Source organism: Lithobates pipiens, unplaced genomic scaffold, assembly GCF_037356315.1.
Source record: "Lithobates pipiens isolate NorthernLeopardFrog02 unplaced genomic scaffold, aLitPip1_a1.2 Scaffold_3, whole genome shotgun sequence".
In the NCBI taxonomy this organism is placed as follows: domain Eukaryota; kingdom Metazoa; phylum Chordata; class Amphibia; order Anura; family Ranidae; genus Lithobates; species Lithobates pipiens.
The window spans coordinates 266,486,828-266,502,748 of record NW_027507790.1 but is presented as its reverse complement, the minus strand read 5'-3'; the positions used below and the strand labels follow the sequence as shown (position 1 = coordinate 266,502,748).

The window sequence follows — 15,921 nt, the reverse complement described above, 5'->3', positions numbered from 1 at the left end:
AAATGGTGGTTCTTTAAAAAGCAATAAAAAAAAAAATTAAAAAAATTTACACTTTGATGAATTAACCACTTGACAACTGGGCACTTAACCCCCCCCCGTAACTAGACCAATTTTCAGCTTTCAGCGCTCTCACATTTTGAATGACAATTACTCAGTCATGTAATACTGTACCCAAATTAATTTTTTGGACTTTTTTCCCCACAAATAGAGCTTTATTTTGGTGGTATTTGATCACCTCTGGGGTTTTTTTATTTTTTGCGCTATAAATGAAAACAAAACACGAAAATTTTGAAAGAACACCACATTTTTCTTGGTTTCTGTGATACAATTTTGCAAATTATTAATTTTTCTTCATAAATTTTGGCCACAATTTATACTGTTACATATCTTTGGTAAAAATAACCCAAATTAGTGGATATTATTTGGTCTTTGTGAAAGTTAGAGAGTCTACAAGCTGTGGTGCAAATCATAAAAAAAAAAAAATTGATCCCATCTGATGTACTGGTGGCCAATCTCATTTCTTGTGACCCGAACAAACCAGGAAAGTACAAATACCCCCCCAAATTACCCCTTTTTTGAAAGAAGACATTCCAAGGTATTTAGTAAGATGCATGGTGAGGTTTTTGATATTGTAATTTTTTCCCCACAATTCTTTGCAAAATTAAGATTTTTTTTTTCCCCAGAAAATTGTCATTGTAATAGGTTATTTCTCTCATGTGGCATGTGTATACCACAAATAATGCCCCAAAATACATTCTGCTATTCCTCCTGAGTATTATGATACCACATATGTAGGACTTTTCCACAGCCTGGCCACTTAGAGAGGCCCAACATGCAGGGAGCGCCATCACGTGTTCTAGGAGCATAAATTACACCTCTAATTTGTTGACTACCTATTAGGGATGCACCGAATGGGTTTTTTGGTGCCGAAACCGATACCGAAAATGAAAAATACACTAGGCCGAAAACCGAAACCGATACCGAAACAGCACCGATACCGAAAATGACTGTTTTTAAAAAATATTTTATACAGGAGGTGGTCAGAGACTGGGGACATGGTACAGGAGGTGGTCAGAGACTGGGGACATGGTACAGGAGATGGTCAGAGACTGGGGACATGGTACAGGAGATGGTCAGAGACTGGGGACACGGTACAGGAGGTGGTCAGAGACTGGGGACACGGTACAGGAGGTGGTCAGAGACTGGGGACACGGTACAGGAGGTGGTCAGAGACTGGGGACACGGTACAGGAGGTGGTCAGAGACTGGGGACACGGTACAGGAGGTGGTCAGAGACTGGGGACACGGTACAGGAGGTGGTCAGAGACTGGGGACACGGTACAGGAGGTGGTCAGAGACTGGGGACACGGTACAGGAGGTGGTCAGAGACTGGGGACACGGTACAGGAGGTGGTCAGAGACTGGGGACACGGTACAGGAGGTGGTCAGAGACTGGGGACACGGTACAGGAGGTGGTCAGAGACTGGGGACACGGTACAGGAGGTGGTCAGAGACTGGGGACACGGTACAGGAGGTGGTCAGAGACTGGGGACACGGTACAGGAGGTGGTCAGAGACTGGGGACACGGTACAGGAGGTGGTCAGAGACTGGGGACATGGTACAGGAGGTGGTCAGAGACTGCATGCATGGTACAGGAGGTGGTCAGAGACTGGGGACACGGTACAGGAGGTGGTCAGAGACTGGGGACACGGTACAGGAGGTGGTCAGAGACTGGGGACACGGTACAGGAGGTGGTCAGAGACTGGGGACACGGTACAGGAGGTGGTCAGAGACTGGGGACATGGTACAGGAGGTGGTCAGAGACTGCATGCATGGTACAGGAGGTGGTCAGAGACTGGGGACACGGTACAAGAGGTGGTCAGAGACTGGGGACACGGTACAGGAGATGGTCAGACTGGGGACATGGTACAGGAGATGGTCAGACTGGGGACACGGTATAGGAGATGGTCAGAGACTGGGGACGTGGTACAGGAGATGGTCAGAGACAGGGGACGTGGTACCGAAGATGGTCAGACTGGGGACATGGTACAGGAGATGGTCAGAGACAGAGGACGTGGTACAGGAGATGGTCAGAGACAGAGGACGTGGTACAGGAGATGGTCAGAGACAGAGGACGTGGTACAGGAGGCATCCCCCATTGCAGCCAGTGTGTCCCCATTGCAGCCAGTGTGTTCCCATTGCAGCCAGTGTGTCCCCATTGCAGCCAGTGTGTCTCTATTGCAGCCAGTGTGTCTCTATTGCAGCCAGTGTGTCTCTATTGCAGCCAGTGTGTCTCCATTGCAGCCTGTGTGCCATTTTGCAGCCAGCCTGTGCACTGTGTGCAGGGAAGAGAGCCGCCTCCGCCGCCTGTTTGATAACAGCGCCGGGAACATCACAGCTTTCATTTCAATTGCTGTGTGTTCCCGGCCGTGCGCCGTCACACGCAGCCCCTCCCCCTTGTCCGGGCACTTTGATAGACAGATCATCCGTCCAATCCTGCGGATGATCTGTCTATCTAAGTGCCCGGACAAGGGGGAGGGGCTGCGTGTGACGGCGCACGGCCGGGAACACACAGCAATTGAAATGAAAGCTGTGATGTTCCCGGCGCTGTTATCAAAAAGGCGGCGGAGGTGGCTCTCCTGCGCTATGATGGGCGTCACCAGGGGCGGTGCCCCGCCCCCCACCCAGGCCACGCCCCATTTTCGGCTCCATTATCGGCCGTTTTTCTCTTTCGGCAAATTGCCGAAAAGGGCATTTTCGGCCGATATGTTTCGGCGGCCGAAATTTCGGTGCATCACTACTACCTATTACACTTTTGAAGGCCCTGGAGCACCAGGACAATGACACTGACGTGGCACTGATGACAAATGGCACTGATAACACATGACACTGATGTGGCACTGATGACAGATGGCACTAATATGTGGCACTGATGACACGTGGCACTTATACGTGGCACTAATACGTGGCACTGATGACAGATGGCACCGATACGTGGCACTAATATGTGGCATTGATGACACGTGACACTGATGTGGCACTGACGACAGGTGGCACTGGGGACACATGGCACTTTATTTATTTATTTTTGCACTCACCGCTGCAGCGGTTCATCTCTCCCTCCTCACACGCTGTCTGAGTGAGGAGAGAGAGCCAGCGATGAGAGATGATCTTATATGTTTACATATGAGATCATCTCTCATTGGACACACCGATTGCGCTGTAAAGGGCCGATGTGATTGGCCATTTACAGCGATCTGTGATTGGTTGTGTTCAAGGGACACGGGTAGCACAGAACCTCCCCGATGCACGCTCGCGGGAGCGCGCATTGTGGAAGTAAACAGGAAGATGTCCAGGGACGGCCTCCCGGCAATTGGCGTCCGCGCTGCAGCCGTCTTTCAGCTATAGTGCGGACGCCTAGTGGTTAAACAAAAACTAAACAGTAACGTTAGCCCAATTTTTTTGTATAATGTGAAAGATGATGTTACACCGCGAGAATCGGGATCTTTATTTTGAGAAAAGAAATCGTGATTCTCATTTCAGCCAAAATCGTGCAGCTCTAGTGCATAATTTAGTTATTATGCAAAGTTTAAAAAAAAAAAAAAAAAAAGACAATTTACTCTTAAATAAATTCTTGCAGTGGTAAATATAAATAACCAGCTACAGTGCCTTGCAAAAGTATTCACCCCCCCCCCCCCCCCCCCCCGGCATTTTTTTGTGTTTTGTTGCCTCACGACCTGGAATTAACATGGATTGTTTGAGGATTTGCATCAATTTACAGAACATGCCCACAACCTTGAAGATGTTTTTTTTCTTATTGTGAAGCAAACAACAAATAGGACAAAATAACAGAAAAAGTCCATGTGCATAACTATTCACCCCCCTAAAGTCAATACTTTGTAGAGCCACCTTTTGCGGCTATCACAGCTCCAAGTCTCTTTGGATAAGTCTCTATGATCTTGCCACATCTTATACTGAGATTTTTGCCCATTCCTCCTGGCAAAACCGCTTCAGCTCCTTCAAGTTGGATGGTTTGCGCTTGTGAACAGCAATCTTTAAGTCTGACCACAGATTTTCTATTGGATTGAGGTCTGGGCTTTGACTAGGCCATTCCAACACATTTACATGTTTCCCCTTAAACCACTCAAGTGTTGCTTTAGCAGTGTGTTTGGGGTTGTTGTCCTGCTGGAAGGTGAACCTCCGTCCTAGCCTCAAATCACACACAGAGTGGTACAGGTTTTACTCAAGAATATCCCTGTATTTAGCACCATCCATCTTTCCCTCAACTCTGACCAGTTTCCCAGTCCTGACTACTGAAAAACATCCCCACAGCATGATACTGCCTCCACCATGTTTCACAGTGGGGATGGCGTTCTTTGGGTGATGTGATGTGTTGGGTTTGCGCCAGACATAGCGTTTTCTTTGATGGCCAAAAAGTTACATTTTGGTCTCATCAGACCAGAGCACCTTCCTCCATACATTTTGGGAGTCTCCCACATGCCTTTTCTCAAACTCAAAACGTGCCATTTTGTTTTTTGCTGAAAGTAATGGCTTTCTTCTGGCCACTCTGCCATAAAGCCCAACTCTATGGAGCGTATGACTTATTGTCATCCTATGTACAGATTCTCCAGTCTCTGCTGTGGAACTCTGCAGCTCCTCCAGGGTTACCTTAGGTCTCTGTGCTGCCTCTGATTAATGCCCTCCTTGCCCGGTCTGTGAGTTTTGGTGTGCGGCCGTCTCTTGGCAGGTTTGCTGTAGTGCCATGTTCTTTCCATTTGGTTATGATAAATTTGATGGTGCTCCTAGGGATCATCAGAGATTTGGATATATTTTTATAACCTAACCCTGACTTGTACTTCTCAACAACATTGTCCCTTACTTGTTTGGAGAGTTCCTTGGTCTTCATGGCAGTGTTTGGTTAGTGGTGCCTCTTGCTTAGGTGTTGCAGCCTCTGGGGCCTTTCAAAAAGGCGTGTATATGTAATGACAGATCATGTGACACTTAGATTGCACACAGGTGGACATCATTTCATTAATTATGTGACTTCTGAAGGTAATTGGTTGCACCAGAGCTTTTTATGGGCTTGATAAAGGGGGTGAATACATACGCACATACCATTTATCAGTTTTTTAGCTCTGAAAAATAGTTTTATGTATATATTTTTCTAATTTTACTTCACCAACTTAGACTATTGTGATCCATCACATATAATTCAGATAAAAAAAAAAAACATTGAACTGAAGGCTATAAACGTAACAAAATAGGTAAAAAGCCAAGGGGGGGGGGGGGGGGGGGGGGGGGTGAATACTTTTGCAAGGCACTGTATATCAGAGAGGTGAATAGTTATACACATTGACTTTTTCTGTTATTTTGTTAAAACAAAAAGGGGAAAAAAAAGGGGGATGATAAGGGCGGGGGGACTTTATATGAAATGCACCACTCAGGGTAGGCTGAGATATTAGTTATAGTACATGTAATGTTCTGTAGTGGCAAAAATGGGCATAGGGCAGTATTTAATAAAATTACATTATCCATATATTATACCATGGGTTCTATTAAAAGGCTGAGATATTTATTTTTTATTTTATTATATTATGTTCATTATGTGTGTGTCTATTATGGGCATACTGCTGACAGTTATCTTTATTATGTGAGATATTTTCCTATCACGGTATTAATTCTGACTATGAAATATTGTATGATATCTGCTGATCATGAGATAATGTATTAATTAGGTTTTATTTTATTTCATTTTATATTTTTGTACCATGGATCTAATTAATATATTGCATGTATCATGTTTTACCTATTATGTACCATATTATCCATTTAATTAAATGTATTTTATTAAATACTGCCCTATGCCCATTTTTGCCACTACAGAACATTACATGTACTATAACTAATATCTCAGCCTACCCTGAGTGGTGCATTTCATATAAAGTCCCAGCGCCCTTATCATCCCCCTTTTTTTCCCCTTTTTGTTTTAACTTACTAGGGGTGGAGACCTAGGTACGTTAGGTTCAAGGTCTCATACAAAGTCCCAACAATTTGTTTTTTTCAATGTCTGTTATTTTGTTGTTTGCTTCACAATAATAAAAAAAAAAATCTTCAAAGTTGTGGGCATGTTCTGTAAATTAAATGATGCAAATCCTCAAACAATCCATGTTAATTCCAGGTTGAGAGGCAACAAAACACGAAAAATGATAAAGAGGGGTGAATACTTTTGCAAGGCACTGTATCCCCTAGCAAATCAATCAATATATGCCTATTGCTTATTTTTTTTTCTTTTTTAACTAAAAATATGTAGAAGAATATATAATCGGCCTAAACTGATGAATACTTTTTTTTTTTTGGATATGTATTATAGCAGAAAGAAAGGAAATTTTATTTTATTCTTTTCACAATTATCGTTTTTTTTTTTTTTTTGTTTAAAGCGCAAAAAATAAAAAATAAACGCAGAGATGATTAAATACCACCAAAAGAAAACTATTTGTTGGAAAAAAAAAGAACGTCAATCTTGTTTGGGTACAGCGTTGCCACAACCGCGCAATTGTCAGTTAAAGCGAAGCAGTGCCGTATCGCAAAAAAAATTGCCTGGTCGGGGGAAAGGGGGGAAATCCATCTGGTGCTGAAGTGGTTAAAATCACTTCCTTCTCCTTGCCAGGACTACATGCCCCATAAGGCTTTGCTCTTCACACATTCACATGCTTCCAGGCATTTACTGACATGTACGAAGGGTGTACGGAGTTGTATGTGTGCTGCACTGTGTATACCGACACGAAAACAAACAATGCGTTCTGTATGCAGGCCAACTAATCAGCTGATCAACTAATCGATTATGAAAATAGTTGACAACTAACTATTTTCATAATCGATTAAGATGTTTCAGCCCTATGGAACTCTGTGGGGTTGATTTACTAAAACTGGAGAGCATAAAATCTGGTGCAGCTGTGCCTGGTAGCCAATCAGCTTCTAACTTCAGCTTGTTCAATTAAGCTTTAAAATTAAGCCCCGATTCACATTGGTGCGATTTGGCGTGCGTCAGCAGCAATGGCACCGCCCTAATCGGTGAGATGCAGCACTAATTTCCAAAAGCAGTTTTGGCAGAAATCTGCAAAGATGTCTCTGAAATCATCCTCCAAATTGGGATGGACCTGGGCTGAAGATGCAGTGAACCCCCGATGGGTTTTACTTCCTTTTTTGACAAAAACATTGCTGGCTGAAAAGTGTACAAAATGTTACAAAAGCAGTTATCCCCGTGAAACGCGTAGCCCAGTGAAAGCGAACCTCGGCACCCACAGATGTTTTGAACTACATTTTCCATGATACTCAACTACACTGCAGAGTGCATGAGCATCATGGGAAATGTAGTTCCAGAACATCTGGGGTGCCAAGGTTCTCCATCACTGGTGTAGTCAGTCTGTTTAGCTCCCGAAGCCTGGGTGAAAAACTCCCACAGATGGCATCATCCATTCCTGCCTTGTTGCTAGGATGTTTCTAAGACGCTCCCAGCCGTTACTGCTCACCTCCACCATCACAGGAATGAGCTCTCAGACCCCGGTACATGCGTGGTCTACTATCTCCCCCATAACAGGAACGAGCTCTCAGACCCCGGTACATGCGTGGTCTACCATCTCCCCCATAACAGGAACGAGCTCTCAGACCCCGGTACATGCGTGGTCTACCATCTCCCCCATAACAGGAACGAGCTCTTAGACGCCGGTACATGCGTGGTCTACTATCTCCCCCATAACAGGAACGAGCTCTTAGACCCCGGTACATGCGTGGTCTACTATCTCCCCCATAACAGGAACGAGCTCTTAGACGCCGGTACATGCGTGGTCTACTATCTCCCCCATAACAGGAACGAGCTCTTAGACCCCGGTACATGCGTGGTCTACTATCTCCCCCATAACAGGAACGAGCTCTTAGACCCCGGTACATGCGTGGTCTACTATCTCCCCCATAACAGGAACGAGCTCTTAGACCCCGGTACATGCGTGGTCTACTATCTCCCCCATAACAGGAACGAGCTCTTAGACCCCGGTACATGCTTGGTCTACTATCTCCCCCATAACAGGAACGAGCTCTTAGACCCCGGTACATGCTTGGTCTACTATCTCCCCCATAACAGGAACGAGCTCTTAGACCCCGGTACATGCGTGGTCTACTATCTCCCCCATAACAGGAACGAGCTCTTAGACCCCGGTACATGCGTGGTCTACTATCTCCCCCATCACAGCATCACTAAGCTCAAAACTACTGTGACAGGGAGAGAGAGCATGTGAGGGGTTGGGTTGGCTAGGAGTGTCTTAGCAACATCCTACCAACAAAGCAGGATGAGATGATGCCATCTCTGGGAGTGTGTTGGTCAGGCTTCGGGAAGTACGTAAATGGCCAACACCTTATTCAACTTTAGTTAAAGCTGCACAAGAGAAAAAAAAACAAAAAAAAAAAACAGTTGATCCTGCCAGGGAGCTGACAACTTCCTGGACTACACTAAAATCCCATGAAGTGTTCTCAGCCCCACCCATTCCCTCACGAAGTGTTCTCAGCCCCACCCATTCCCTCACGCAGTGTTCTCAGCCCCACCCATTCCCTCACGCAGTGTTCTCAGCCCCACCCATTCCCTCACGCAGTGTTCTCAGCCCCACCCATTCCCTCACGCAGTGTTCTCAGCCCCACCCATTCCCTCATGCGGCGTTATCAGCCCCACCCATGGAGTGTTCTCAGCCCCGCCCATTCTCCCATGCAGTAGAGCTGCACAATTAATCATTAAAAAAATCATGATCTCGATTCACCCCCCCCCCCCCCCGACGATCTCTATCGCAGAGTTTGCCGATTCTTTCATATAACAAGTGAAGAGACTTATCTGCTCACTCAGCTGTCAAAAGAAAACATCCAGGCAGGGTGCCAAGGTTTTAGACCCCTTTCACACTGGGGCGTTTTCTAAAGCACTTGAAAGAAGCTTCATCTTCAATCCCAATGTGGAAGCCCGAGTGCTTTCAAGAGCCCTTTCACACTGCCAGCGCCCGAAAAACGCTGCTAATTTAAGTTTAGCATTTTTCAAGCGCTAGCAGGGTGTATTTAACCCCCACCAGGGGTCAAATAAAGGGTTAAAAGCACCCACAAAGCGCCACTCCCAAAAGCGCTTTGCAGGCGATTCCCATTAATTTCAATGGGAAGGGGCGCTTTAGGAGCCGTGTATTCATCTTTCCAAAAGCGCTGCAAAGAAGCTGCTTGCAGAGCTTTTTTTGATGCCCCTCCAGCGCAGCGCCTCAGTGTGAAAGCACTCGGGCTTTCACATTGGGATTGCAGATGAAGCTTCTTTCAGGCGCTTTTTTTAACGCAAAGACGCCCCAGTGTGAAAGATCAAAGGGATACACTTCTGTTTGTAAAAAAGAAAAAAAAATCTGGGCAGTCTGCCAAGTTCAATGAATAAAAAAAAAATGCTACGAGAATCATGATCTATCTTCTAAGCAAAACAATTGTGATTCTCATTTGAGCCGGAATTGTGCAGCTCTACCATGCAGTGTTCTCAGCCCCGCCCATTCCCCATGCATCGTTATCAGCCCCGCCCATTCCCCATGCAGTGTTCTCAGCCCTGCCCATTTCCCCATGCAGTGTTCTCAGTCCCGCCCATTTCCCCATGCATCGTTATCAGCCCCGCCCATTTCCCCATGCACCGTTATCAGCCCCGCCCATTTCCCCATGCATCGTTTTCAGCCTCGCCCATTCCCCCATGCATCGTTTTCAGCCCCGCCCATTTCCCCATGCATCGTTTTCAGCCTCGCCCATTCCCCCACGAAGCGTTCTTAGGCCCGCCCATCCCCATGCAGCGTTATCAGCCACGCCCATCCCCCCATGCAGCTTTATCAGCCCCGCCCATTCCCCCATGCAGTGTTCTCAGCCCCGTCCCCCCCATGCAGCGTTCTCAGTCCGTCCATTCCCCCATGCAGTGCTCTCAGCCCCGCCCATTCCCCCATGCAGCGTTCTCAGCCCCGCCCATCCCCCATGCAGCATTTTCAGCCCCCCCCCATCCAGTGCTCTCAGACCCGCCCATTCCCCCACGAAGCATTATTAGCCTAGCCCTAGCCTATTCCCCCCCATAAAGCGCTCTCAGCCCCACCCATTCCCCCATGCAGTGTTCTCAGCCCCACCCATGCAGTGTCCTCAGCCCCGCCCACTTCCCTTCTGTAGAATATAACCCCTCCCATGTTATGTAGCTGAGTGAAAGGGGAGGGGTTTATAATGCAAATCAGGTGACAACCATAGACACAGCACAGTGAGCGTTGTCACCCGAAGACAGGAAGTGTGATATTGGCAGGATCACCGGAAACAAAAGCCATGAAAACGAATGCAGCCAATACAAATCAGAACAGGTAAGCTGCAATATATTACACTGCAATGTTTGGGGGTTGCATACACCTCCCACTGAAATAAGTGACTATCAGAGCTGCATGCACCTCCATACAGCCAGCACCAGAGGACGACAAGAACAGCCTCACCCCATACAGCACCCCCAGCTCCGCTCCTCCGCCGTATCCAGGATACACAACCCTCCCGCGCTGAATGCTGGGAACCGCCGCCTCCCCGCGTTGCGTGACGGGAACTGTAGTGCGGCGCGCCGCCGGCGGCACACGGAGGAGGCAGCCCGGAGAACTACCACACCCACAATGCACCGCGGGACCCAGACCGCAGCACGTCATCAGCGTCGGACGTCTCAGCTGAGCGAGGGGGACCGGGGGGAAAACCAATAGGAGGGAAGGGGAGCGCCCTGGCCAATGAGTAGATCGGGAGATGGAGGTGGGCGGGGTCCAGGAGACGGTTGTTGGGGCGGTCGGGTCTGGCGGGTGTTTGAAGATGGCGGAGTGTGGGAAGAGAGGAGGCTCGGTGTACTGGACTCAGGACAGTATCCTTCCCGGGGGTCCCCGCTGGGGGTGAGGGGTGGGGGGCTGTGTCAGGCCCGGGGAGGGGAGGTGTGGAGGGGCTGATAATATTCATCAGGCGGGGGGTTTTATTTACAGCATCATCATATTATTATTTTTTTATATATATATATATATATATATATATATATATATATATATATAAAATATATATATTTTTTTTATAAAGTGTGACTTTCATCACTTACCTGCTGGGGACTCACCAACCGTCCTGTTCACTTTAACCGCTGGCCGGTGTCTTGTCATATAACGTCCTTCATCCGATAGTGTCCGCTGCGTACTGCAACACAGATTCCGAAAATTGCCGAGGATGAACGGCGCCTGCGCAGTGAGTCCAGGTTCTATCCCCACTATCCAAGTGGGCATAGAGTAGGAATAAAAAAGAGCCGAGCGCAGCGAGGCCGAGCCCGAAGCGTGGCGAGCGAAGCTCGCCCGCAAGGGGCCCTCTAATATTCACAACCCTATGTCCACTTGGATGGTGGGGCTACCACCTCCACTCACGGCGCAGGCGCCGTTCAGCTTCGGAGATTTTCCGAAGCTTCGTCTGCTCCGTACTGCGCATGCGCAGTACGGCCCGGACACTATTTGATGCCAGGACACTATACGGCAGTACACTGGCCACCAAATGACGGAGGGACGGAGCGGCTCTCGTTCTTGGTGGACGTCACATGACGGCGTTCCAGAACGGCCTCCGTTGCTTGTCTGTGGGGCTTTGCAGCGCAGTGATCACAGTCACGCTGTGTGTTGCTAGGACATGGCACAACCCTGATCTCTGTAAAGAGCCGCGGCTGCTTCAGCCCCGAACCATTTGGCTGCCCAAAGACCAGAGCGCTTTTTGCGATTTGGCACTGCGTCACTTTAACTGACAATTGCGCGATCGTGCGACGATGTACGCAAACAAAATCATAGAGCTTTGACACTATTTTGGGACCATTGTCTATACGTATTCTTCTACATATTCTTGGTAAAAAAAAAAATAATAAAAAAAAAAAAAAAATCGCAATAAGCAATTATTGATTGGTTTGCGCAAAAGTTATAGTGTTTACAAAGTAGGGAATAGTTTTATGGCATTTTTATTTTTTTTTCACTAGTAATGGCGGCGATCAGCGAATAATTTTTTTTTTTTTTTGTGACTGTGACAATATGGCAGACACATCGGATGCATTTTTGACACATTTGTGGGACCATTGTCATTTATACAGTGGTCAGTGCTATAAAAATGCACTAATTACTGTGTAAATGACACTGGCAGGGAAGGGGTTAAACACTAGGGGGGCGATGTAGGGGTTAAGTGTGTCCTAGGGAGTGATTCTAACTGTGGGGGGGTGGGCTACTACTGACATGACAGCGATCACTGCACCCGATGACGGAGCAGTAGATCTCTGTCATGTCACTAGGCAGAATGGGGAAATGCCTTGTTTATGTTGGCATCTCCCCGTTCTGAGGCTTGGTGACACGATCGCGGGCACCCGGCGGACATCGAGTCCGCGGTAACGTAGCACGCGGCGGGCGTTCACGATGTCATGATTTAAAGGGGACGTACCTGTGGGCCCATTTGCGCAGCCGTGCCATTGTGACAACGTACCTTGCAGTGCGCTGGTCGGCATGTGGTTAAATACCACCAAAAGAAAGCTCTATTTGTGTGAAAAAAATTATAAAAAAAATGGCCTGGGCAGGAAGGGGGTGTAAGTGCCCGGTATTGAGGTAGTTAAGGGGGCTGTAAACCCTCGTGTTTTTTCACCTTAAAGCGGGGTTCCCACTTTAAAAAAAAATAAATAAATAAAAAAAATAAAAAAAATTGAAAGTTAGCAGCTGCAGTATTTTATTAATCGGACACTTACCTGTGCCAGGGTCCAGAGATGCGGGGGATCGCAGCCCCGCTAATCTCCCCCCTCCGCTCGGCGGTGCCGGCATTTTAACTGTAGGCGTCTGGCTGTGGCTTCACAGCCAGGCACCCACTGTGCATGAGCGAGCTGCGATTGGCCGCGCAATCATCCGGGACCTGTCACGTGTCGCAGTGTGGATGGATTACTATGTTGCTATGAGAACCAGAATAATGGGGTGGTGCTCGGAGAGGTGTCGCTATGGGGACCAGATAAATGGGGAGGCTGGGAGAGGTGTTCCACTATGGGGGACAGATACGTGGGGCGGGCTGGCAGAGGTGTCACTATGGGGACCAGATACATGGGGGGGGGGGGTCTGGGATAGGTGTGCCACTATGGGGCTCATCGGGGGGGCGGGAGGGGTCTGTCACTATGGGGACATAGTACATGGAGCCCATTGGCAGCTGGGAGGGATGCGTCACTAGGGGGGCATGGTACATGGGGGGCTGGGAGGGTATGTCCTTAAGGGACATGGTACTTTGGAGTGTCTTAAGTGTGCTCTGTATCATGGAAGCTCCCCCAAGTAAAGGCAAGCAGGGAGGAAAAAACGAATTACCAGTATTGCCTGTGTTCTCCTTCCAGTTGATCTTTCTCCACCATTGTCTTACCATGCCTTGTTCTGCACTGTGTCTCTGTGTGGAGGTGGCAATGTAGGAGCCAGGCTTTGCTTCATTGTGTGAAAGCAGACCTCCGCTGATGGAAATTATAAAAAAAATAATAATAATTAAGCAGAAGGAACTGTGGAGGAATCCATAGAACCTCACAAGCAGGGAGATCCTTGCACTGCAGCTCCTCAGGTACAGCTTCATCTCCAGCAAGGAGAAGAGTGAGCAGCACTGAAGTGACGTCACCAAATCTCACTAGAATGGGGGAGTAGCTAGAAAACGTAGCAGTGCCTTCGCTATGAGACTGTGTGTGGGGTTGATTTTACTAAAACGGGAGAGTGCAAAATCTGGTGCAGCTGTGCCTGGCAGCCAATCAGCTTCTAACTTCAGCTTTTTCAGTTAAGCTTTGACAATAAAACCTGGAAGCTGATTGGTTTCTGTAAGGAGTAAACCACCCCCTATGAGTACCTAGGCACAGTCACATGTTGGAAGTGTCTGGCTATCTTTCAGGAGGGAGAGGTGCACTTTTGAGGGTACTGCTTAGGCACAATTAACCTGTTCCCCATAAGATGTGAAATCTTCACTTTTAACCTCGGGTCCACTTTAAGTTTCTTTTTTTGTATAAGAATTGTGGAAGGAAATCTTCGCCGTGAAATTTGCTTTCCTTAATGTCCTATCCAGATTCTGATGAGGAACAACAGATGGTCTATGTACCAGGTATGTCTAATGACCTTAGAATGCTTTCATACTTTATTTGTGTGAACAAAACTGATTCCTATCTACACCTATTATACACTGAATACTAATATATTATTCCTCGGAATGGCTTGCCTGGAGTTCAGCTTTAAATCAATCCCACAATGAGTAAGGAAGTTAAAAGTCTTGTTAAACATGAGCCTCTCGCTTTTTTTTTTCTAAAACCCTAGAGCAGTGATGGTGAATCTTGGCACCCCAGATGTTTTGGAACTACATTTGCCATGATGCTCAACTACACCACAGAGGGCATGAGCATCATGGGAATTGTAGTTACAAAACATATGTTTAAAAATTTCTACAGGTTACAGTGGTTAAAGTAAGGAGATTTGTCACCAGAATTGGTGTCCCTATTGAAAGACTTGTTGAAATTGGGCCCTGTAGTATTAGGGTTTCCCCCTTGCTTCCAGACTCTGTAAAAATGGTTCCCAGAACAAATGGAGATGGCTCAAGTAGAACTTTAGGCAAAACATATTCTATTTTTTATTTTTTTATTCCATTTTATATATTGTAATGGAGGGTTATAACCAATGTCCGTTTTTTTTTTTTTTTGGCCTTTTGTGTCCCATTGGGGAGATTTCCCTTCACTTCCTGTATCAAAGCCAAACAGGAAGTTAGGGAAAATCCTTGCAAATTAAGGTAGTCTTTTGGGTCCCCCCAGATCTCCTGGACTGCTGTTCTGGTGACAACCCAAAATTCTGGGATTTTTTTTCTCACTTTAGAGAGATAGAATATCAATATCTCCCTAACCTAACTCTGTGGTTTTTAAAAAAAAAAAAAAAGAGAGAAAAAAACCAAAAATACCTGACGCTGTTCTAATCCCTCTTTACTCTGTCCAAACAGAATTTTGCTGAATATTTTTTATTGTGAAAGCTGTGCCCACAAAAGACAAGCAGAGGGCAAAGGAGTAGACACTAGTTTTGCTTGTCGACTCCTGCTGCAGTTTGTTTTATTTATTTTTTTGATCTATCCCTCGGCTGTCAGGTGCTGCCGCCGCCGCCATCCTCGGCAAGGGAATCGGGAAGTGAAGCCTTGTGGGTTGCCTTCCTGGTTCCCTGCCCTGCTATCCACCCTGCTGTTTTTTGGGACCTGTGTGTCTCCCAGAATACAGCCGGGGGGGGGAGTGGCGTAGATACCCGCAGGTGGCTTGGGTATCTATGCCTGGAAGTGGGAGCAAAATGCCTGTATTAGACAGGTATCTGCTCCCCCCCGAAAGGTGCCAAATGTGGCATCGGAGGGGGAAAAGAATCGAAAAAGCGGAAGTTCCATCTCTGGCTACACATCAAAGTGTATTCCTTTGATCTAAATCAGTGGTCATCAACCCTGTCCTCAGGACCCACTAACAGGCCAGGTTTGATGTATTACCTTGGGGGAGATGCAGACTAGAATACTGCAATCACTGAGCAGCAAATGATATCACCTGTGATGTATTTCAGTTATCTTGCAAACCTGGCCTGTTAGTGGGCCCTGAGGACAGGGTTGATGACCACTGATCTGAAGGACAAATTGTTACAATGTTTATATTTAAGTTCCACTCCTAAAGAATGTTGTGATTCTTAGCAGACTGCCCAGTTTTTTTTTTTTCCTTTCTTTTGACGGCTGTTGCTTTAGCGGGAAATACTTTGTCACGATCGCAAGGGGGGGGGGGGCAACGCAATAACAATTCCTAATGATTAATGGTGCAGCTCTAACAGCTAAATAAAGCACGATTGTATGGTTGCTAAAAAATA

At 46.9% G+C, this 15,921-nt stretch overlaps 2 protein-coding genes across 2 annotated transcripts in view; one reads left to right on the top strand and one right to left on the bottom strand.

Annotated features, from left to right (window-relative positions):
- Positions 1 to 10,663, bottom strand: part of TPGS2 (tubulin polyglutamylase complex subunit 2) — a 60,867-nt gene extending 50,204 nt beyond the window's left edge. Inside the window, exon 1 of the mRNA XM_077463115.1 lies at positions 10,510 to 10,663. The gene's annotated coding sequence lies outside the window, so the exon portion shown is untranslated. The remainder of the gene's footprint in view (positions 1 to 10,509) is intronic.
- Positions 10,664 to 10,787: 124 nt separating this feature from the next.
- KIAA1328 (KIAA1328 ortholog) overlaps positions 10,788 to 15,921 on the top strand; it is a 206,429-nt gene continuing 201,295 nt past the window's right edge. The window contains exons 1-2 of the mRNA XM_077463114.1: positions 10,788 to 10,913; positions 14,120 to 14,155. Of these exons, the coding sequence (XP_077319240.1) occupies positions 10,802 to 10,913; positions 14,120 to 14,155 (148 nt within the window). The 5' untranslated portion in view covers positions 10,788 to 10,801. The remainder of the gene's footprint in view (positions 10,914 to 14,119; positions 14,156 to 15,921) is intronic.